The 23,044-nt window shown below is 36.4% G+C and overlaps 1 protein-coding gene across 4 annotated transcripts in view; it reads left to right on the plus strand.

Annotated features, from left to right (window-relative positions):
* Positions 1 to 21,959, plus strand: part of BRIP1 (BRCA1 interacting DNA helicase 1) — a 240,837-nt gene extending 218,878 nt beyond the window's left edge. For all 4 annotated transcript variants that reach the window (XM_069078100.1, XM_069078101.1, XM_069078102.1 and 1 more), the window contains 4 exons: positions 3,689 to 3,801; positions 7,846 to 7,928; positions 14,992 to 15,315; positions 17,852 to 21,959. In XM_069078100.1, the coding sequence (XP_068934201.1) occupies positions 3,689 to 3,801; positions 7,846 to 7,928; positions 14,992 to 15,315; positions 17,852 to 18,651 (1,320 nt within the window). In that variant the 3' untranslated portion in view covers positions 18,652 to 21,959. The remainder of the gene's footprint in view (positions 1 to 3,688; positions 3,802 to 7,845; positions 7,929 to 14,991; positions 15,316 to 17,851) is intronic.
* Positions 21,960 to 23,044: the final 1,085 nt, after the last annotated feature.

Here is a 23,044-nt window from a genome sequence, read left to right on the forward strand (position 1 = left end):
TATTATTGTCACCATTTTACAGATGGAGAGGAAACTGATTCAGATGGAGGCTAAGTGACTTGCCCAGGGACACACAGCTAGTAATTATCTGAGGCCAGATTTGAATTCAAGTCTGCCTGACTCCAGGTTCAGCCCTCTGTGCTGTCTCAGTTATGACTCAGTCCACTTAGCCACACAATCACTTCCTTCAGTTCCACTGAAATAAAACAAACATTTATTAAGCACACTCTTTCAAAGCTAACTTTATGAGAGATGATGTATTTATTTACTTCAATAATACTTAGCACCTTATTTGTTATAGCACGTGATAATGTTTGGGATACCATTTGTAGCATGTCTAGTTATAATCTGAACCCTTTGCTGTCACTGAATTAACAAATCTCCTCTTATTCATTCCATTTTATATCCCTACTTTAAGACCCAACAAATTTGATCTCAGGAATAGGCCAATCCCATTAATGCTCAGAATATTTTTTTTTGCATAAGTCTACATAAGTGCCCCCTTGGCACTTACATATTTAGTCTTCATTGCTATTTTGCTCATTGATTTGTGTAGTTCTAATCTCACTAAGCTAGACTTTAAGTTAGCAAAAGACTTAATCTTAATTCGCTTGCTTACTGATAAAATCCTGGGAGCTATTTCTTCCTTCCTTTTTGCTTTTTTTGGAGAGGGGAGGGCAGGACAATTGGGGTTAAGTGACTTTCCCAAGGTCACACAGCTAGTAAGTGTTAAGTGTCTGAGGCTAGATTTGAACTCAGGTCCTCCTGACTCCAGAGCCGGTGCTCTATTTACTGTGCCACCTAGCCCCCCTATGGGAGCTATTTTATACCTCTCTGGTGGTTCATTTAAAACAAATTCCATTGCATAGAGTTTAAATGAACACCCATTCGTTGCAAAATTTGTCACGGGTTTAAATCCATTCAAACATATTTTTAAAATGTTGAGATTACTAGGTTTGGAGCAGCTAGGTGGCACAGTAGATAGACTACCAAGTCTGGAGTCAGAAAGATGAGTTCAAATGTGGCCTCAGATGCTTACTTTCTTTGTGACCCTGAGCAAGTCAGTTAAACCTGTTTGCCTCAGTTTTCTCATCTATAAAATGAGCTGGAGAAGGAAATGGCAAACCACTTTGGTGTCTTTGTCAAGAAAACCCAAAAGGATCACAAAGAGTTGGAAATTACTCAAATCAACTGAACAATAACAAACCACAACTCGATAGGTTACTCCTTACATTTCTAATTGTGTCCGTTAATATTTAAAATCTAACCACAAATTAATCATATTTACGTTTGATCTTACATCTAAAAATTTTGACTTTGCTATTTATTTAAGGAAAGCATTTACAGCAGTTTGTACTGTAACTTTCCCTTAGAGTTCAGCATTGTATTGCATGGATACCATGTGAAAACCGAATGAATTTATTCCATAAAATTATTTCAATTTATAATCTAAACATTACATTTGATAACTTTCTAAATATTCCATGTAGCCCTGAATTTAATTATCACTCCTGCAGAGCCAGTCTAGGCATATAGATTATGACTTACTGTAACTTATTGTAAATTACTTACTACCAAGAGTTAAGACAATATTGTATTGAGGTTTCTTATTGTATGTAAAATTTTTCATCAGTTTAAATGGAATGGTCTATAAGACAGGTAGAAAATCCACCATTCTTTACTACTATGGCTTTGTATGTTTCATAGTCCACAAAACCCTATATCATGAGTTATTTTGGTAGCAGAAAGTCATACTTTTCTGGAAGGAATACATTACTTGGCACATAGTAAGTGCTTAATAAATGTTTGTGTTGAATTGAAAACTGAAGTAGAGTGCTGTGCAATACTTAGATGATGCCTGTGTCCTTTTCAGAAATGTAGCATGCCACATGTTTTGACCAGGTATTACTTTTCTTCATAGTAGTGAAACCAATTCTGCTTGAATTTCATAGTGTCTTTGTTTAAATCACTTCTCCTTCCCTCAAAGCAGTCAGTGTATATATTACCAATGATTTATTGCAGTTGCATTCTTTGCCTTTTTCTTATTAGATTGCCTTGTTATTCTAGTGTGGAAAAACACATCTCTCTAAAATGTGGTTGATTTTTCATCTGGGTTCAGTCTGCCTGGGTGCCACAGTGACCCCACAATGTTTACAGACCAAGCAGATATTTGTTATGGAGGCTTATAATTGGCATCTTGTTGGTCTTGTTGAAGGTCAGGGCAGCTTGCAGAGCAAGCTTGGAAAACCCATCTTCTGTAGCCAATAAAAATTGAAAGAAAAAGTTTCACAGTATCTTATGCCTTGTAAGAAACCTAGTTCCTGTTTTCTTGGGGTTGTAAGAGTCTAATTATTTTGTTTAATTTTAATTTACATGATCTTCCCCTGTTGGGGGCCAGTAAGCCCCTGAAATAAACAGTTTATATCTCCTGGTTTGACCTTGAAGACTGAGCCCAACCGAAGCCTGCATATCACTCTTTTCCCACTCCCACCTTGAGGTTATTCTAGACCAATACTGGCAGTTATGTCAAGTGTTTGGAGCCAAGCCTGACCCAGGCCTGTCTAGTTATTCTAGCTAGGGAATTGAATGAGATAAGATACTTGTAGCCCATATAATATTAACCAAAGGAAGTTTGCTCAGCAATAGCATGGAAAGGATACTTAGCAAGAATACAGAACTGGTTCATTTGTATAAAGCTCCCTTTACCTCCCTCTTAGCCCAGCTCCTCACAGGGGAGCATCTAACCTGAAGGGTGTGTTGATTTTCACAGCAGTAGGGAATCCATCAAGCTTGAATTCTGATTACTTGTGTGTTCGGTTTCAGATGACAGGGAAATTAAGTCAATAAACTGTTGTTCAAACCTAATTCCCCTGGATTAATCTAGTCTTGAGGACAGTTCCCTTTACCTTTTAAGGAAAATTGGGCACGAATGGTAAATTTCCAGGTGCCTCTGGAACCTAATGTCATGGTTATTACTCCTACCACTACACTGTAACCAAAGTTTAGTAAATTTGAGGAGGGACCTCCATGTTATTCTTATTTAAAATTAAGGAAAAAAACTCTCCAGTGTCCAGAAAGCAAAGTTATGTCATTATTTTTAGATATAACTGAAGAGAATAATTAGAGACAACACTCTTAGAATAGAAATGTTTTGAGCTTTTTAAGGGTACTTTTTATTGCTTATATCAGAATTCCTGAAAGGATAGGTGATTTATTAATTTTAAAAGTGCTACAGTCACAATTTCACAATTAGAATGCAATCCAACAAACCCTGAGCATCTACTCATGCAAAATATTCTGTGATAAGAGCAAGAAGAATAAGATGTTGCTTTTGACTGCTGAGAACATATAATCTCTTTAGAGAGGCAAAAATATATATAAAACAAAGGAAAACATTCAGAATGGTATATTTATAGCAAGGTATTGGTGAAGTTGACTTTTAAGGGATTGATATTTTTTTAGGACAGATGAACTGGAAGATTTTGGAATCCCTTTGATATAGTGCAGTGTTTTAATATATTTTTACTGATTGACACAACTAGATCAAAATTATGAGATACATGCCCATTATAATAAAGCTAAAAATTATACTTAGGTAATTTGAAGATTAACTGGTTTATTTATCCCTTTTAGCCTTTTTTGCCAAGTAATAATAATATAATAACAACAACATATAACTTACCTTTAGGTTGAACTAAAGAGAAACTACAATGATCAACATTCAAAACTAAGAGGTCTTTTACCCGGCCGCCAGTGGTATGAAATTCAAGCTTATAGGGCCCTGAACCAGGCACTCGGAAGGTAAGTGGGGTTATGGAATGTAAGTATATAATGATGAGCTATCTTTCACTAAAACTATTTTGAAGATTAGTCATATTTCTTCATACTTTGTAATATATAGGTAAAATAAAACCTTGATATCTTAGAATAATATATTAAGATATTTAATATATATTTTGTAGGTTAAAAGTTTTGGAAAGCTAACATTACTGGAAAAATCCCAAAGTCAGTCAGTCAGAAAATATTCAATAAGCACTTCTTATGTACCAGGCCCTATACTCAACATTGGGGGTACAAAGAAATGCAAAACCACAGCCTCTGCCCTCAAGGAACTCACATTCTAATGGGAAGAACAACATACAAAACAACCAAGACACTTACATTGCAAATGGAAACTAAACTCTGCAGGGAAGGAATTAGTATTGGTAGGACTGGTGATAAGGAAGATGGGGATCAAAAAAAGGTTTGCACAGAAGGTAGCACTAGAGCAGAGTCTTGAAAGAAATCAAGAGACAGAGATGAGGAAGGAGAGAATTAAAAGCAGAGGGGATAGCCAATGAAAATCTATAGACCTGGGAGATGGAAGGTTGTGTGAGAATAATAACAAGAAAGCCCCTGTCACTGTATCATAAGAGTTCATAGAAAAGAGTGAAGTGTAAGATTAGAAAAGATGAAAGGAGCCAATTTCTGGAGGGCTTTAAATAGAACATTTTCTATTTAATTTTGGAAGTAACAGGAACCCACTAGAATTCGAATCAGAGAAAGAGGAAGGTACCATGGTCAGATTTGTGTTCTAGGAAAATCATCTAAGTATTGCACAGCACTCTACTTCAATAAGCAATAAAAAGTACCCTTAAAAAGCTCAAAACATTTCTATTCTAAGAGTGTTGTCTTTAATTATTCTCTTCAGTTATATCTAAAAGCAATGACATAACTTTGCTTTCTGGACACTGGAGAGTTTTTCCTTAATTTTAAATAAGAATAACATGGAGGTCCCTCCTCAAATTTACTAAACTTTGGTTACAGTGTAGTGGTAGGGGTAACAGCCATCACCTTGATCTACGGGTTAAGTAGAGAATGGGTTAGGGTAGGGAGAGACTTGAGGGAGAAACCAACCAACAGATTAGGTGCTGAATAGTCTAGCGGTAAGGTGATGAAGTCCTGCATGAGAGTGGTGACTGAATGAGTAGAGAAAAAGGGGTATATTTTAAATAGGTTGTAAAGGCAGAGACTATAAGACTTCACACCAGATTAGTTATGTAGAGTGAGTACAAGTAAGGAGTGAGCATGACACAGGTTGAGAATTGGGGTGAGTAGGAGCTGGTATTTCCCTTGACAGTAATAGGAAGTCTGTTAAGGGCAAGTTCAAAAAACATTCAGTGAAGCTGCAGGTAGTATACTGGTTGGTCAGACCAAGCAAGAAACTGTAAAAGGTGAATCCTGACAGTATCAGATCACAGGATCACCAGCTATGGAGGGGAGAAGAAAAGTAGCAGGTAGAGAAAGAAAATGGTGGCAGAATTATATAGAAAAGCCACAAGAGGGAAACAAGTATTAAGGATAAAAGAACAGTAGCCAGGGAAAATCTTAGGGTATATGGAAGAAATCCTTTATTCAATAATTAATTTTATGTAAAAGTAGCAATATTGTATAGTCTACAAAGTTGATCAGTTAGACAATTTTTTTAAAAATTACACTTAGGGGGCGGCCAGGTAGTACAGCGAGTAAGAGCACTGGCTCCAGTGTCAGAACGACCTTGAGATCGAATCCCGGGCTCAGACACTTAGCACCCACCCAGAAACACCTGGCCGTGTAACCTTGAGCAAGTTACTTAACCCCAATTGCTTAGGGGCGGCCAGGTGGCTCTGCCTGTAAGTAAGTAAGAGTACCGGCTCCAGTGTTGGGACGACCTGGAGATCGAATCCCGGGCTCAGATACTCAGCACCACACCCAGAAATAACTGGCCATGTAACCTTGAGCAAGTTACTTACCCCCGATTGCTTTAAAATAAATAAATAAAAATTACACTTAGTAGGATGAAGCTATTTCTTTTTAAAAAATATACATTTGGGGGGCGGCTAGGTGGTGTAGTGAATAGAGCATTGGCCCTGGAGTCAAGAGGACTTGAGTTCAAATTTGACCTCATACACTTAACACTTACTAGCCATGTGACCTTGGGTAAGTCACTATTGCCCTGCCCTTCCCCTTCCAAAAAAATATACATTAAAAATACAACAAACATACACACATATAAAAAATATCTTCTGAAATATATCTTGGAATCAGTTCAGATGCAACCCAATCTTCTATACCATCTGTATGTGATTCGTAATGAAAATTGATGTTCATGAGCATAACCCTGAGATGTTGTGTTTAGCAAAATGCTCAATCATCAGAAAAGAAAGATCAATTAATATTCAGTGCACAGTATTTTTTAAGGCAGGAAAATATACAGGTATATTTTACTATAATCTTTTAAGAAGGGTAGAAAATTTAAAAAAAAAGGTTTTGTAGTGCTTAAAGGATTAACCAACATTAAATCATAAGATTCCTTTAGATTATTCCTTTCCTGAAATGAATGGTCAATCAGAATTTCACTTACCATAAAACTAGTCTGAACTTCATTTTTCTATTAGAGGTTAAAATAAAACTAATTTGAATGCTATAATAATTAGAAATTGTTAAAAATTATATTTTATATTCACACAAATGATAGACATTGAAGAAAAAAAACCAGAAACATATAGAATAAGCATAAAACATTAAAATTATTAAAAGTAAAGAAGGGGCAACTAGGTGACACAGTGAATAGAGCACTGGCCTGGGAGTCAGGAGGACCTGAGTTCAAATGTGGCCTCAGACACTTAACAGAAAAACTAGCCATGTGATTTTAGGCAAGTCACTTAACCCCAATTGCCCTCCAGAAAAGCAGAAAAAAAAAGTTAAGAAGTCTAGTTAAGAAAAGGCTACTCTCATGGCCTTGTGACTGAATCACAGAGATGATTGACTTCAATTTTTACCTGAATGGGAATCTTCTCTACCATGTCCCCAATAAGTAGTCATTCAAATTCTTCTTGAAAAACTCCATCCAGCTGTATTACACTCATACCGTGTTTCCCCGATAATAAGACCTATCCCGAAAATAAGCCCTCCCCTTACTGTGTAAGATTCCTCTAAAATAAGCCCTCCCCCGAAAATAAGCCCTCTGTATGCACCGTCCCCCCCCCCCCCGTGAAACGCACGCCGCGCTCTGAGCTGCATCCAATCAGAGCTGCAGCAGTGAGCGCGTCATCCTGTTCTTCCCCAGTGATTTGCTTATTGAATAAAGGCACATTTTTTTGTTCACATTTACCTGTTTATTAAAATTGCTGTCAATGTTCATTAAAATAAGCCCTCCCCTGAAAATAAGCCCTCTGGTGTTTTTCTGTCCCAAAAAATTAATAAGACAGTGTCTTATTATTGGGGAAACACGGTAGGTTAATCACCTTCTGGGTGGCTAAACCAAGATTTTAGACTTTTCACAGCATTCTGGCTGGTCATCTTGACCTCTATGGACCTCACTTTCTTCTTCTGCAAAATTTGGGAGTTGAAATAGGGGTCTCTGTAGGCTCTTCCAGCTCTAGATCTTGCAACCACAGTGGGATCTATGACCACAAATAGGCAAGCCAGATTCCCCCTAAGCAACGATGTTATTTAAATGACTATACATAAATATGTAGATTTTTTTAAAACTGTGGAATTGAGGAGTGTAGTTTTGGGGGAAAAAAATTTCCAGTAATTTCATTCTCTTGTTGTATACAAAGCAACTATTTCATTTAGCTTAGCAATAACAGGAATTGACAGAATAAGAAGGTTTTTAGAAATATGGTACATTTAGTTTAATCTGTATAACTATCTTTCTGGGTAACTTTTACATCCCTCTCTTAACAGCTAGTTTCCATTATAGGGATGTGTAACTGACATATTTGGACCATCTCCATGTTTCTAGCTATCCAACTAAAATTTCTATTTTGTTTTATCACATAATTTGATTCAAATATTTTCTTTTTCACTGTTTTCCCATAGGTGTATTCGGCACAAAAATGATTGGGGAGCTCTTATTTTAGTTGATGATCGCTTTAGGAGCAACCCAGATCGATATATATCTGGTAAGAGACTCAGTTGAAAGTATAATGGAATTAAAAATAATTTTTGTTATTTAAGGGTGTCTATTTAAAGAAACATTCCTTGAGGTTGGAATTCCTAGATCAAATATTAAAATGTTGTATAAAATTAAAATGTTGTACAAAAGATAAAAATGTTTGAAAATTCAGTCTTTTCATAAAGGTTGATTTCATAAGTAAATTAGAGGAGCATGGAAAATTTTGCCTGTAAGATATTTGAATAAGGGAAGAGTTTATGACTAAACAAATGAAGTAAAATAGGTAATTCTAATTACATGAAGTTATAAAGGTTTTGCACAAGCAAAACTAATGCAGCCAAAATTATAAGGAAAGCAATTAACAGAGTGGGGGAGGGGACATATAGCAAGTTTCCCTGATAAAGGCCTCATTTCTCAAAAATATATGAAATTGAATCAAATTTGTAAAAAAAAGTCATTCCCCAATTGATAAATGATCAAAGAAAGTTTTCAGAAGAAGAAATGAAAATTGTCAATAGTTATATGAAAAAATGCTCTAAATTACTTTTGATTAGAGAAATGCAAATTAAAACAACTCTGAGGTAGCACTTCACACCTATCAGATAGACTAACATGACAGAAATGGAAAATGATAAATACTAAAGGGTTTTGAAAAAATAAAGGACACTAATACATTGTCAGTGGAGTTTTGAACTGGTCCAAGCTTTCTGGAGAATAATTTGCAACTACGCCCAAAGGGCTATAAAACTTTGCATACTCTTTGACCCAACAATACTACCACTAGGGCTGTATCACAAAAAGAACAAAGAAAAGGGAAAGGTTCTATATGTACAAACGTGTTTATAGTGTCTCCTTTTGTGGTGGCAAAGAAGTGGAAATTGAAGGAATGCTCATCAATTGAGGAGTGACTGAACAACAAGCTGTGGCATATGAAATGAAGAGCAGAATGGTTTCAGAAAAACCTGGGAAGATTTATATTAATTTGATGCAAAGTGAAGTGAGAAATCAGGAGAACATTTTACATAGTAACAGCAATCTTGTAACAATAATCAACTTTGAAAGATTTAGCTACTATGATAAAGACAGTGATCAAGACAGTTCCAAAGGATGATGAAAACTTTTATCTACCTCCAGAGAGAGAGCTGATGAACCCTGAGTGCAGATTAAAGCTTTTTAAATTTTCATTATGTTTCTTGCTTTTTCTTGTTTATTTTCTTTTTTTGCATGATGGCTAATATGGTAATGTTTTCCATGACAAAGAAAAAGAAAATCCAGCCTTTTAAATATCATCCATTTCTGAAAACATCTTTGTGAAGAGACTATTAACTCCTTGTCAACACACTTTAAATCAGGTCATCTCTAGAGCTTTTTAGAATCTGAGATATGATAAACTCATAGGTGTCCTAGATTGGTGAGTTTTCCCTATAATTGAGGCTTGCTTCTTTAATTGACAAAACTTTCTCTATTTTAAATATTTTTCATAGAAATGTTTCTCAAATAAATTACACACTTTGCTACCTTCTTAAACACAGTATACTAAATATATAATTTAACCTTTTCTTAATAACTTAGGGTCATGAGGATGATGATGATTATCATTATGGATCAGGTCTAACCTAGACCAGTCCAGTAATTTAGACTCAAGTGTTAAAATGCAATGAGGCACATTCATGGACCATAAAATGCAACAAAAACCGTTTTAGTAATCATAAACAATTAAAAGCATACAATTTATAATTTAAAAGGATATAGGAGGGGCGGCCAGGTAGCACAGCAAGTAAGAGCACCGGCTCCAGTGTTGAGAAGACCTGGAGATCGAATCCCGGTAGCATCCACCCAGAAACACCTGGCCGTGTAACCTTGAGCAAGTTACTTAACCCCAATTGCTTAGGGGCGGCCAGGTGGCTCAGCGAGTAAGAGCACTGGCTCCAGTGTTGGGACGACCTGGAGATCGAATCCCGGGCTCAGACACTCAGCACCACACCCAGAAATAACTGGCCGTGTAAATTGCTTAAATACAATCAGTCACCAGATCAAGAACCCAGGAAGAACAATTGAATAAGAACAAAAGAACCCTTGAACAATTGGAACTCAGGAATAACCTCTGAAACAGTTCCTCCCTGGGCTTGTCCTCTTCTAAGTCAGGAAATAAAAAAGACTTTCGGGTACCCCTCTTAAGTTACCAGCCAAAAGCCATGCCCTAGATACAGGTGATCTATGGGTTAGGGCTTCCAAATCAGAAAGGGGGAGTAAGATGGCAGAGGAGAAAGGGAAAAGTAGGGGAAGAGACCTGGACCGAATGAAGCAAGAAGTCTCAGAGGCTCTTCCCTTGCCATAGCTCCCAGTGTCTCCCCCCCTTTGTGGGGCCCTCACAAAACAATCACAGTTCCTACTCCAATTGTAAACATCAGTTATTGTGCTTTACTGAGATATGAGAGGCTCTCTGAGGTTACTGAGAGGTGTTGGGCAAATACTGACCATTATGCGAAATAACCCCAGGCTCCTATGATTTCTTTTAGTTCTTGTAGGTGCTTGTGTACCGTCAAACTGTTAGCTGTTGTCTCTTACTTTTGATAGTGTGCTTGCTTCTAGCACCTTCTCCTAATTTGCCTAATCTGCTTATGGGATAGGAAATAGATAAAAGGATCTCTTAAAATTTTATGTAAAACAAGTGATGATCTGAGGAGCCTTCGGATAAAGTACACACTCACAGACTGTGACATATTTTATCTACTCAGTGAAGATTTGTATTCCTTTCTGTGATTTACAATACATTCTGGGTAATAAAATTATAAAATTGCTGAGAAGGTGACCTTTGGTTAAGTGAGGTGTAACTATAGTTTAAAGAGAAAAAAGGTGCTGTATGTGTCCAGGAGGCAGGATGTAGTTAAATGGAAGACAAGGTTGTTTTGTTTTTTTTTTGAGAGGAGAGCTGCACCGGGTTAGCTAGGTGATACAGTGGATAGGGCACCAGCCCTGGAGTCCGGAGAAGCAAAGTTCAAATGCAGCCTCATACATTTATAAGCTGTGTGACTCTGGGCAAGTCACTTAACCCCTATTTCCTCAAAAAAAAAAGAGAGAGAGAGAAGCACTGCACAGTAAAGAAAGTAGATAACTTGTTTTTGCTTTAGTTCAAGTTATTAAATTCATCTTCCCAGCGTATCACCAACAAAATCTAATTCAACTTAAGGCTGAGAAGATGAAGGTTGAGTTCAAACAAGAAATGAGGGAAATACTTTGTACTTTTTTTATTGCCATTAAAACTTAGCATTTCACTTTAGACTTATTCTATATCATCAAGATACCTAGTTTTGAGTTCATTTTGTATTTTTAATTGTTAAGTGTAGACTTAATTTTTCTTTTTCTACACATCAGTCATTGTTCAGTCATTCAGTCATGTCCAACTCTACATTTTCTTGGCAAAGATACTGGAGTAGTTTGCCATTCCTTCTCTGGTTAATTTTACAGATGAAGAAACTGAGGCAAACAAGGTTAACATTTGACCTCATCTGATAGTATATGCAGGATATTCCACACCTCTAGTCCTGTCCCACTACTGCAGGGAAGAGATAGAGGTGCTTCTTCTCAAATCTTCCATGGACCCAAAGTATGGTCATTTAAATGCACAGCTTTTAATTTAATTTTATTAATCTTTCTTCTTACCTTGTCATAGTTGTGTTTTCCTGATTTTGCTTTACTTTGACTCTGCATCATTTCAATTAAGCCTTAACATCTTTCTGAATCCTTCATATTCATTGCTTCTCACAGTAAAGTAATAATTTCTTACATTCATGCACTACAGTTTGTTCAGCCAGTCCCTCATCAATGGTCTCCTACTTTATATCCAGTTCTTTGTTATCACAAAAGTGCTACAGTAAATATTTTGGTAAATATGAGGCTTTTATTTCTGTTTGATCTCCTTGGAGGTACATGCCTAACTGTGAATGTCTGGGTCAAAGAACATTCAAATCACTTTTTTTTAAAAACATAATTTGAATTGCTTTCCAGTATGATTGGACAGGCTTACAGTTCTATCAACAGTGTAGTCACAGTATTTTTAATTAATGTTCATATTGACACAAAAATTTAACTATCAGTGTTAAAGTTGAATTTATTTCTTTTATGAGGTTGTTGTTCATGATGGTTTAATAACCACTTTGGGGGGTTGGGAGGAGGGAAATAAAGAACAAAGTAAAAAAGTACACATCAGAGAACAAAAGAAAATTCACAAGGAAGCAAAGATGGACAGTTCTCAACACAACGTATTATTTATCATATAGGCTTTCTTGAAATGAAAATTTATTGTTACATATTTTGAATCTTCTTTTATGTTCTGCTACACACATGACAGACTTTTTTCCTTTCATACTTTGTATTTAAATTCCAATGTTTATGATATGTTTTTGTTTCTTTTCTCTATTTTGTATTTGTGTTCTGCTCCTTGAGTCTAAAATAAAATTTAAAAAAAAGTAACCACTTTTAATTTCAGGCTGAGGAATAGATAACTAAAGGCAAATAAATAGCTGTTAAATGCCAATATCTCGTCAGCAGGTGGAGCTCAGATTCCTTTATATTTCTAATAGTAAATAAGCTTTATACAAAGCAGAAGACCAGCTCTGCTTACAGAAAGCTAGAGCTGAAGAAGCAGCTGTAATATTCAAATGAATTTAAGTTGGGAGAATTTAAAATTTCTCCACAATACTATTCTTTCTATAAATAAAAACATAAAGGATACAGAAAGGAAGTTCCCCTATTTAGTCTTGCAAATTTCTTTATTTAAAATAGAAGATAAACTTAGATTTTTAGCCTATGGCTTAGATTTATCATAAAGAAAATTTAATTGCATCATTTTATATTATCTCTAAGAATTTTTTTTTACCTTTCTCATACATAGAAAGCCTGTTGAAAAACTGTCAGATGTATAAAGGGTCATACATGGACAGATTGAGAGCTTTCAGGGATCTGAGAGGTCATCTAGTCCAACATCCCCCAATCCCACTGCCTTTTACAGATGAGGAAACTGATGCTAAAAGGTTATTATTTTACTCAGGGCTACACAGATAGTACTGGTGGATGACTAAATTACAGATTTCTAGAGCAATTATGGCAGAACCAGACATTTACTTTTCTGCTTTGTCACAACATTTTTGTTTTCTTTCCATGTCTCAGGAATGTCAGCCAGCACCATGATAATAATGCTAACAATAATAATAATAATAATAGTAATGACTATAATTTATATAGTGCTTACTATATGCCAACACAGCGATAATAATACTAATAGTTAGAATTTGTATAGGGCTTACTATATGCTAAGGGTAGCTATGAGGTGCAGTGGATAGAAAACTGGGCTTGGAGTCAAGGAGATCTGAATTCATATGCAGCCTCAGACACTTGCTGGCTGCGTGACTCTGGGCAAGTCATTTAACCCCTATTTGCCTTAGTTCCTTATCTGTAAAAATGGGTATACATTGGAGAAGGAAATGGCAAGCCACCCTCGTATCTTTGCCAAGAAAACCCCATGAACAAAAGCCTATGGACTTTTGACTTTAAAAGTCTCTGGACTTAAGAGTCAGACATGACTGAACAACTGACCAACGTGTGCTAGACACTGCTAAGCACTTTGTAAAACAATATCTTATTTAATCTGCATAGCAATACTGTGAGGTAGGTGCTATTATTAACCCCATTTTACAGTTGAGGAAATTGAGGCAAACAGAGGTTAAGTGACTTGCCCAAGGTCATACAATTAGTAAGTGTCTGAGGCCGAATTTGAACTCAGATCTTTCTGACTCCAGGGCCAGCTCTCAGTCCATTGAGCCACCTGGCTGCCCTGAAACAAATCCTATGTTCTGGCTAATTGATGTTTGAGTTCAATTTTCATGACACATTAAGGATTGATAGAAATATTAAAGCAAAAAAAAAAGTTGAAGGAAAATTTGAAGCCAAAGGGAAATGGAGTAATATATAACTAGATTATCTTGTAGTATAGTTGGTTTAATCTTCACCTGGACTTGGAATATCATAGTGACTTTTTTTTTGGAGGGGGGAAAGGTAGGGTAATTGGGGTTAAGTGATTTGCCCAAGGTCACACAGCTAGTTTTTTGTGTGACGTGTCTGAGGCTGGATTTGGACTTAGGTCCTCCTGACTCCAGGGCTGGTGCTCTATTAACTGTGCCACCTAGCCGCCCTGCATAGTGACTTTCAAAAGACTTTACCCTAAAAGCAGCATTGCTGTCTTTTTTACATATCCCAATATCCAATTCTGTATGAGATATCACCTTGTTAAACCTCTCTTGTGACAATATACATTCATGTTTATTACAGGGATTTGGATATAGCACCAGCCAAATTACTTCTCCCCAGACTAACCATACTCGGCAGAAATTTTTGATATAAAATGGTTGGCCCAAAAAACTATTAATTTTGACACTCTTACAGAATTATAAAGGTGTCCAATTGTATTTGGAAGAAAATTAGTGACAAAACTAATGTAATTATGGAACCTTTATTTGATCTCTGTGAATAAGATAGTTGCTGCAATGGACATAGTGTTGGACTTGGAGACAGCAAATCCTGAGTTCAAATCCTGCTTCAGCCACTTAGTAGTTGTATAAACCTGGAAAATTTACAACTTCTCACAGCTTCAATTTCTTTGTCTATACAATGGAGATCATGATACCACTTGTCTTACAGGGTTTTTATGAGGATAAAATGAAATAAAATGTGTAAAATGTTTCACAAACATTAAAGCATCATATAAGTGTTAGTTATCATGAACAGCAACAACAATAATAATTAATTCAATTTACTTACTTTCTGTGGGAGACATTGTTGACTTTGTTCCTCCTCTCCCCAACCCTAGTTTCTCCAGATAAGAAGAGGTAACTTTTATCTGTGTAATAATTTATCTTTTCTGAAATAAAACATTCTGGACTCCTATAAAGCAAAACATTGTATTTTAAAAGAATTGAGAGTTCATTTTATGTTTCTTCTGAAAGTATAATCAAGGAATCTAAATAATTTGATATTATAACATAGTTATCTTCCCTGGTTTTGCTTTTTCCTAGGGCTTTCCAAATGGGTCCGGCAACAGATTAAGCACCATGCGACCTTTGAGAGTGCGTTGGAGTCCTTGGCTGCATTTTCTAAAAAACATCAAAAAGTCATTGATGTGTCATCCCCAAATAGTAATGAGTCTGCACAAGAAGTGGCCTGTTTAAAGGATGAGCCCTCGACATCTTTATTAGAATCAACAACTCACCTATCACCAAATGTTCTTGAAGAGGATGAAAGGAAACCTTTTGTCCAGGACTTTCAGGCTCCTACAATGATGGCTGTGGAGATCAATCTACAGAGTCACCCAAGTAACATCATCACAGCCAAGAATAAAAGTATGTGTCATGGAATCATAGCATTAGAGCTTGGAGGTCAGCCAGTCTAGCACTTTCATTTTGTAAGTCAAGAAACTGAGGCCCTGAAAGATTTAGAGACTTGCCTTAAGGTCACACAGCCAGTATCGGACAGAGTCAAGAGTCAAGCCAAGTCTTTTGACCCTTAGTCCATTAGTCTTTCCATACTCTAGGACATTGCTAAAGAGAGAAACATCTATTTCATCTAAATAAGAGGGGCTGATTAGACAATAGCTTATCTAAAAATGATATGAGGATTTTAGTGGATTGCAAGTTTATTTTGAATCATTAGTGTAAAATGACAGCCAAAAGCCCAAAAGTGATCTAGCTTCTAGGAATAAAGATTAAATAAAAATAAATTTCATTGTCCTTTACCCTGGTCAGACCATAGGAGTGTTACATTCAGTTCTCAGTGTCACAGTTTAGGAAGGATATTAGATAAACTAGAGAGTGTCTAGAGGAGGGTAACCAGGAGGGTAAAGGGCCTTGAGTGCCCTTATTATAAGAGAAGACTCACAGAGAACTCGAGAGCTAGTTTCAAGTATCTGAAGGACTCTCGTGGAAAAGGGATTAGACTTACTGTTTGATCCCAGAGTTCAGAACTAGGGACAATAGGTATATGTTGCAAAGAAACAAATTTAGACTTAATATCAGGAAAAACCTTTCTAGCAATTAGACTTGTCCAAAAGTAGAATGGTCTACTGAAGGAGGTAGTGGGCACTCCTTCATTAGAGGCTATCAAACAAAAACTGAATGACTTCTTGTTGGAAATGATCTGGGGCACTAGAAGGTGGGGAAGATTCATTTCTGGGTATAGGTTAGACTGGATAGCCACTGACATTAACCAACTATAAAATTCCATGATGCACAGATTCTAAGTTGTGAATTCTTTCAGTTGACAAAAGTCATACCTTAAAGACAGTAAACTAGAAAAATAACAGGACTTATCATTGTAACCACTTTCTGTAGTGTAATGGGAATGTAAATTTTTAAGATCTTCCCTGCCCCTAGGCTAAAGTGCACCTGGAGCCTGGGGTGGGAGGCTTGTTTTTCAGTAGATACTTTTTGATTGGCCAGTGGGTCAATAAGGTTGTTACATTCTCTGAGCCAGGAGAAGGCTATATAAGCCCTGATGTGTAGCTTTGTTTTGGGACTCACTTTGAGAAGTGTTCTGTGATTTGATCATATGAGACTCTGGGAAGCCGTTGGTTGTTGAGAGCCTCCCCCCCGCCCCGGCTTTGAAAAACCCAGATGTTGATTTGGTATGGATGTAATGGTTGGGCAGTTTGGAAATCTGTCTACTTGATCTGTTTCTGTCTTGATAATTCTGTCTGTATATTCTGAAGTTCTGGGTGCTGACCTTTTAGAAAAATAACGGGAGTTATCATTGTAACTGCTTTCTGTAGCGTGGTTCTTAACCTGTATTGTCAAGTCCTTCCCTTCTGTCCTTCCTTTCCATTGCTACTACAACTTCTCCATTTTGGGCCCTCCTTACCCTTTTCCTAGACTGTAGCAGTAGCCTACTAACTAGTCTCTTATCCATCCTTCATGCCATACCTAAGTAATCTTCCAACTGGACTACTTTGATCACATAACTCTTCTAAGAAACCTTCAAAGGCTACTTATCACCTATCAAATAAAGCATGTCACTTATCCCAACATTCAAAGCCTTCTACAGTTTGACTCCAACCTACCTTTCCAGCTTGAATTTATACCATTGCCCTTCATATATTCTGTATTTCAGCCAAACTATACTGTTATCCACCTGTCTTCTACTGTTTTTGTGCTTTACTCCATACCCTCCCACACAGAAGTGCTTCCTCTTCCCACTCCCCACCATCTCTGCCTGTTGAAGCATCTCTTCAGGATTTTTCCTCTTCCTTGAAGCCTTCCCTGATCTTTTCCCTCTTCAAATTTCTCATGACACTTTATGTGGTAAATAGTGTGTATGGGCAGAACACCGAGCTTGTAGTCATAGGACCTTAGTTTAATCTCAGCTTTGCCACTTACTATCCATATGACCTAGGAAATGTCACTTAAATGTCACTGGACCTCTGTTCTCTAATCTGGAAAGTGAATGGGTTGTGCTAGATCACCTTTAAGGTGCTTTGCAGCTTAAATTTTATGATTCTTTTTACCTCTGCTTTGGGCATCCAAATTCTGCCTTGTATTATAGTTTTTCATGTAGTCTTTATTGTTGTTAATATAGCCTACTAACTAAACTTAGTGAATTAGGGTATTTTTTTCATATATTTTGCTTCCATCCTAAATAGAAAACACTGAATTGCCAGTCAGGAGACAGCCCTGACTCTTATAGTGATAAACTATGAAATTAGCAGGACACTTCCTTTCTCTGGACCTCTATAAGATGAGCTGGTCTTTAATGTTATCTGCCTTTGATTGTCTGTTTAATATATAGCTTTTCATTATATATAAAATATGATCATCTTAATATAGTAATGGTCAGGATAAGCAAAGGGAAGAAATTAATATGCTCTTTTTTTCTTAATATTCACAGATGATTCATTATTGTTGGAATATTCTCCCCAGAAAATGAAGAAGGAAAAGTTTTTAATATCAAGATCCTTAAGTCCAACCTTCAGTAAACAAACAGAAAGGAATAGCTGTCTTGAATCTGACTCTGTGAAGAAATATTTCACCCCCAAGTCACTGACTTCTACTTCCACACCTGTGCACAGATTTTCAGAGAACCATGACGTCAATACTTTCCCTTCCACAAATGAAAAAAAGGAAAGTACAGCTGGTCTGTTTCTCACTATTAGAGACCAGTCCTCATCTCTGTCAGGAAACACACCATTTGGCCCAGGCCCACAATCAGAAACCATTACTTCATCAATAAAAAGGACCAATGCTATTAGTAAAGAAGATCCTGCTGAACTCCACCCTGAAGAAGCCCCAGACCACCGAGACATTGATCTGAGTCCTGTACATGTGGAAGCTGAATTTTCTAGTGTAAATGCAGATATTGAAACAACAGAAGAAGATGAATCTATCTATTTCACACCAGAACTTTATGATGATACAGAATCAGATACAGAGGAAAATGAAGAGCTGCTGGAAACTGGTGGAATAAATCAAAGGATTGAGAATTCAAATTATTTTATAGTAAAAAACCTTTTGGAAATCAGTACCAAAAGAATGGGTTCAGATAACACAGACATGAGGTTGAACAGAATCATGCAAAATGAAGAACATAAAGGTGATGACATTTGTAATAATGTAAAGACAGCTAATATACATGAACAGGAGCTGGAAAGAACTCAGGAAATGAGCACTATAGGTAACATCAGCATGTGACCACCATGCTGTTTAAGGTTTATGGACCAAACTTCAGTTTAAATGATTACCTTATCTCTGATAAATGATACAGATGCTTTCAAAAAACCATAGGCAGCCTCATTTTCAAGTTAAGTTTTCATCACTTTAAAACAGCATCCAATTTTATAAATTCTTATTTTCTATTTGAAAATGCACATTATGCTGTTCTCCATTTTGTTTTTTGAGATGATGCACACAAAGTAGTTTCTTCTAGAAAATCTTTTTGTCAAAACAGATTCCATTTTTAACATGGTAAAGAATTTGTGGGCTTTCTTAGGCTGAAATCTTACCGAAATCTTGTAATCCTCTCCTTCTCTTATGTCATATTTACATACAAAGGTTAGAGAGCACCTCTGTCGTGGATGTCAGTCCTGATTCACTTGTTAATTTTGCCACACATCATGTAATACTAATCCAATATTCCCTTGAGTAGCTTCTTCTTTTTTTAAAGTTCATATCAAATTCTTTTACGAGCTCGTGATACATTTCAAATAGCAGTTAAGGTACTGCATGTACTTTTAATTAAAACTTATTTTACCCTTTTTGCATGATAAACCAAAACCAATAGAATTTGTAAATAAACTTCTGTAAAGTCACATAGAGCCAAATGACTTACCCTAACATATTCAGGCAGCCTGAGAAATGAACCTAAAGAGTACAATTGAAATGTGCCCCCTTGTGGCCAGATCAACATATAGGCTCTTATTTATTGTGCCCTCGTTTCAATAGTCCAAAAAATGTCTGTGATTGAACATTTATTCCTCATCAAAAATACTTACTGAAAAATATGCTTTGCTATATCATCATTATGAAAACACACTGACTTTTTTCTAGGAAGTATTCTTTTATTGGATAGATGCTGGTCATAGGATTTAGATTGTGTCAGGACCATAAAGATCATCTAGTCCAGGCCCCCTCATTTTAAAGATAAGGAGCTGAGGACTAGTGACCTTAAGTGATCAACCCAAGACCACACAAGTGTTAAGTACTAGAGCTGGGATTCATACCCAGCTCTTTAGGTTCCAACTCCACTGGGTTTTTCCTGCCATACTATATCATACCACTCTTCCTCTTATCATTGAAATTGAAAATGCCTTTCAGATCATGCTTGTGTTTTCTGATAGTTTACAGAGCAAGAAACCAGCAAATTTCTTATCAAGTAATATGAAGTTGTACATAACAGTTTTAAACACAGTTCAAAGAGATTTAGTTTTATTGTTCACCAATTAAAGGTTTTGGATTCCCAAAATAATTTCTCTTGATACCCTCTCTTTTCCTTATATTTATCATGGACAATTGACTATAAACCATGGATTGAAAGCAATTTTTGTAATCATAGGATCATATTTTTAGAACTGGAAAGTTCCTCATATCTAATCCAATCCTGTCATTTTACAGTAGTCAGAACTTCTCTTTTGGAACTGCCTTAATAGCCTATGGGCACACATGTCTGAATATTCTCTAAGATGGAAAATTTTCATTGGAGGTGGGGGAGGCAGCCTCAAAGACTTCTCTGAGACATAGAGAAGTTAAATGACTTGTCTAGGTCATATAGGAAGTAAATAGCAGAGATGAGATTTGAATACAGGTCTACTGACTCAAAACCCTGTAACCTGCTCTACTAAATAAGTTAATATATGTTAAACTTTGAAAAACTTAAAACACAAGTCACTTCTCTTTGAGCCCTTTTCCACATTTGTAAAATGAGGGATTTGAACTCAGTTATCTCTATGGGTTTTTCTAAATGTCATATTCAGTTCAGCAGACATCTATTAAGTGCTTACTGGGTGCAAAAGATGTCATATTTTGTTGTTATTCTACTAGGAGTCAATTTGAATTGGATTTTAACAGATTCTTTTTTAAAAAAAATATACTCAAACTTAAAATCCACATTAATCCTGTCCCAGTCAGAGCACACCTGAGGTAGGCTGTCCCTTATCTCAATAATTCTGCCTTTGCTCAAAGTTTGCTTGAGCTGATGTATGAGACACACAAAATCAATCCTATTACATTATAAGCAGTGCTCATTCTTGACCCCAAGCAAAAACTTAATCACTGATCTCCTTTAACTGATGATTGAGTGATTTGAGGCTGTTTTCCCCCAAACATGAAAATTTTCCATCTTAGAGACTCTTCAGACATGTGTGCTCATAGACTATTAAGGCAGTTCCAAAAGAGAAGTTATGACTACTTTTTTCATTTTGGGGGGTGGGGGTGGGGGAAGGCAAGGCAATTGGGGTTAAGTGACTTGTCCAAGGTCACACAGCTAGAAAGTATGTCAAGTGTCTGAGGCCACATTTGAACCCAGATCCTCCTGACTTCAGGGCCATTTCACTGCATCACCTAGCTGTCCTGGTTCTGACTACTTCTGGAGCAAGGGAGGCCTTCTGAGAACCAGTGTATGTACTGGCTCCTAAGGTGACTCCTTTAGCTGGGACATCACTCTTTTGGAAGTATAATGCAAATGTCCTTATTGAAAAACAATCACGTTGCTTTGTACTTATGCCTTATAATGATCTTAAAGTCATAGTCAACTAGTACCAACTCCTCACCTAATACAGAGGAAGAAAGGCAAGTCTGGGGATATGATCCAGAGTCAGTTTCTAAACTGAACTGGAAAGAGAACCCAACCCTCCTGACTAAGTTCAACGCTCTTGTACTATACCATGATGCATGGAGATCATGGTGAGACCATTTGTAGCATGCTTATAAAAGTGTCATCACCATTCGTAAGGTCTTAGAACTTAGCCCTGGAAGAGGCTTTGCTACTGATTGTGTGCCTTCACTTATCTGAAACTCAGCATATGTAATATATGAACTCTCAAAACTGCTAAACTAGTCTCAGATAATTTGCCATTCTAAAGGACTCTCAGCTTTCAGATAGAATTACACAGGGTTTCTTTAAAAGTGAACACTTAAAACTTGATTCAAAGAATAAGAATTTGACTTGCATGTACCTCTAACAAAATAAATATTAAGGAAAGTGAAATAGACTTTTTACAATGGAAAGAGCACTAAACTTGGAAGTCTCCATTTCTAAGTTTAAATCACAGTTCTGCTGCATAATACCTATGTGTGAGTTACCTTCAGCTAGTTACCCATCATCACTGGGCCTTACCTTCTTCATCTGTAAAATGAGTGGATTGGACAAGATGACCTGTGAGGTCACTTCCAGCACAGACCTCAATCTGTGGTTATCTTGGCTTTGCTTAAAGACCCACATCTATTCCTTAATAACCAGCCTGTTATTTGGTGTTCCAAGCCAAATAAAAGCAACAGTCACGAATCTCACTTGGTCCCTATGTATTATTCGTTGCCCTACAGTCTGGCAAGTTGTAATGGTTTTTGTGAAATGTGATTAACAAAAACATTCCCAATGTTGGTAAACCACGGAACTCTTATATCATGATACCTCTTGGAGCTATTTCTACCGTTTAGGTTGCTGCCCTTTGGGGGATGGGAGTGGCTAGAGGATGGGGAAGTTAGTTTTTGTGGTATTAGGTACAATTTTTAGGTCCCCAAAGGCTTAAATAAGATATTGTTATTTTACATGTGTGTATATATATGTATACATATATATACACACACATACATGTACAACATATATATATTATAACAATATCTTATATGAGAATTGTTACCAGGGATATATAGTTTATACTGGTAAACATAGTCCTTTTTGTATAGTCCTGAGAATCCTCCTTGCCATCTTCTGTAGAGCTGAAAGATTAAAATTGAAAAATTTACTGTTGAAATAAAGCAGTTAGCCAAGTATACTAGAAAAGGGTGTTCTTTTACTCTTTAAATAGCATCAAGACAACAAATGCTGCCTACTTAGAATGAGAGAAAGAATAGCTTTTTTTGAGGGTAACTGATTGCTTTGTAAACTGCATGCAAATTATAGGTGTTAGAAGACAGGCTGGTTAATTTTAGAGTGATATAGGGGATATATAAGATAAAATAGTTGTTGTTTCAGATAACTTGCTCCCTATATACTCATTATGTGTAAAGTAACCATCTGATCCTGAATTTATTCAAGGCCTGAAAGTATTTAGAGCAAACAGACAAAGAACCCGGAAAGCTATCCATTGGAGAAAGAGCTTCATTCATGGAAGGAAGGTACAATTGTAGAGTAAAGGTTAGATGTCTTAGTGTTGGAATCTTAGGGTAAGACGTTACACCAAATTTCTTAGGATGTATCTAAAATAAACCACGCTTTTCCTTTTGTTCCTACTAAGTATATTTGATTATCATGGGTTTGGTTGTTTTTGTTTTTATTTGTCATCATAATTAAGCTTTATTTTTAAATCTTCCCTAAGAATTTTATTCTACACTTGCCTATTAATTCATAATTATCATGGCTTATACATGG

Source organism: Petaurus breviceps, unplaced genomic scaffold (assembly GCF_028583685.1).
Source record: "Petaurus breviceps papuanus isolate PSGF00001 unplaced genomic scaffold, PetGlider_PUasm1.0 91023, whole genome shotgun sequence".
Taxonomy (NCBI): Eukaryota; Metazoa; Chordata; class Mammalia; order Diprotodontia; family Petauridae; genus Petaurus; species Petaurus breviceps.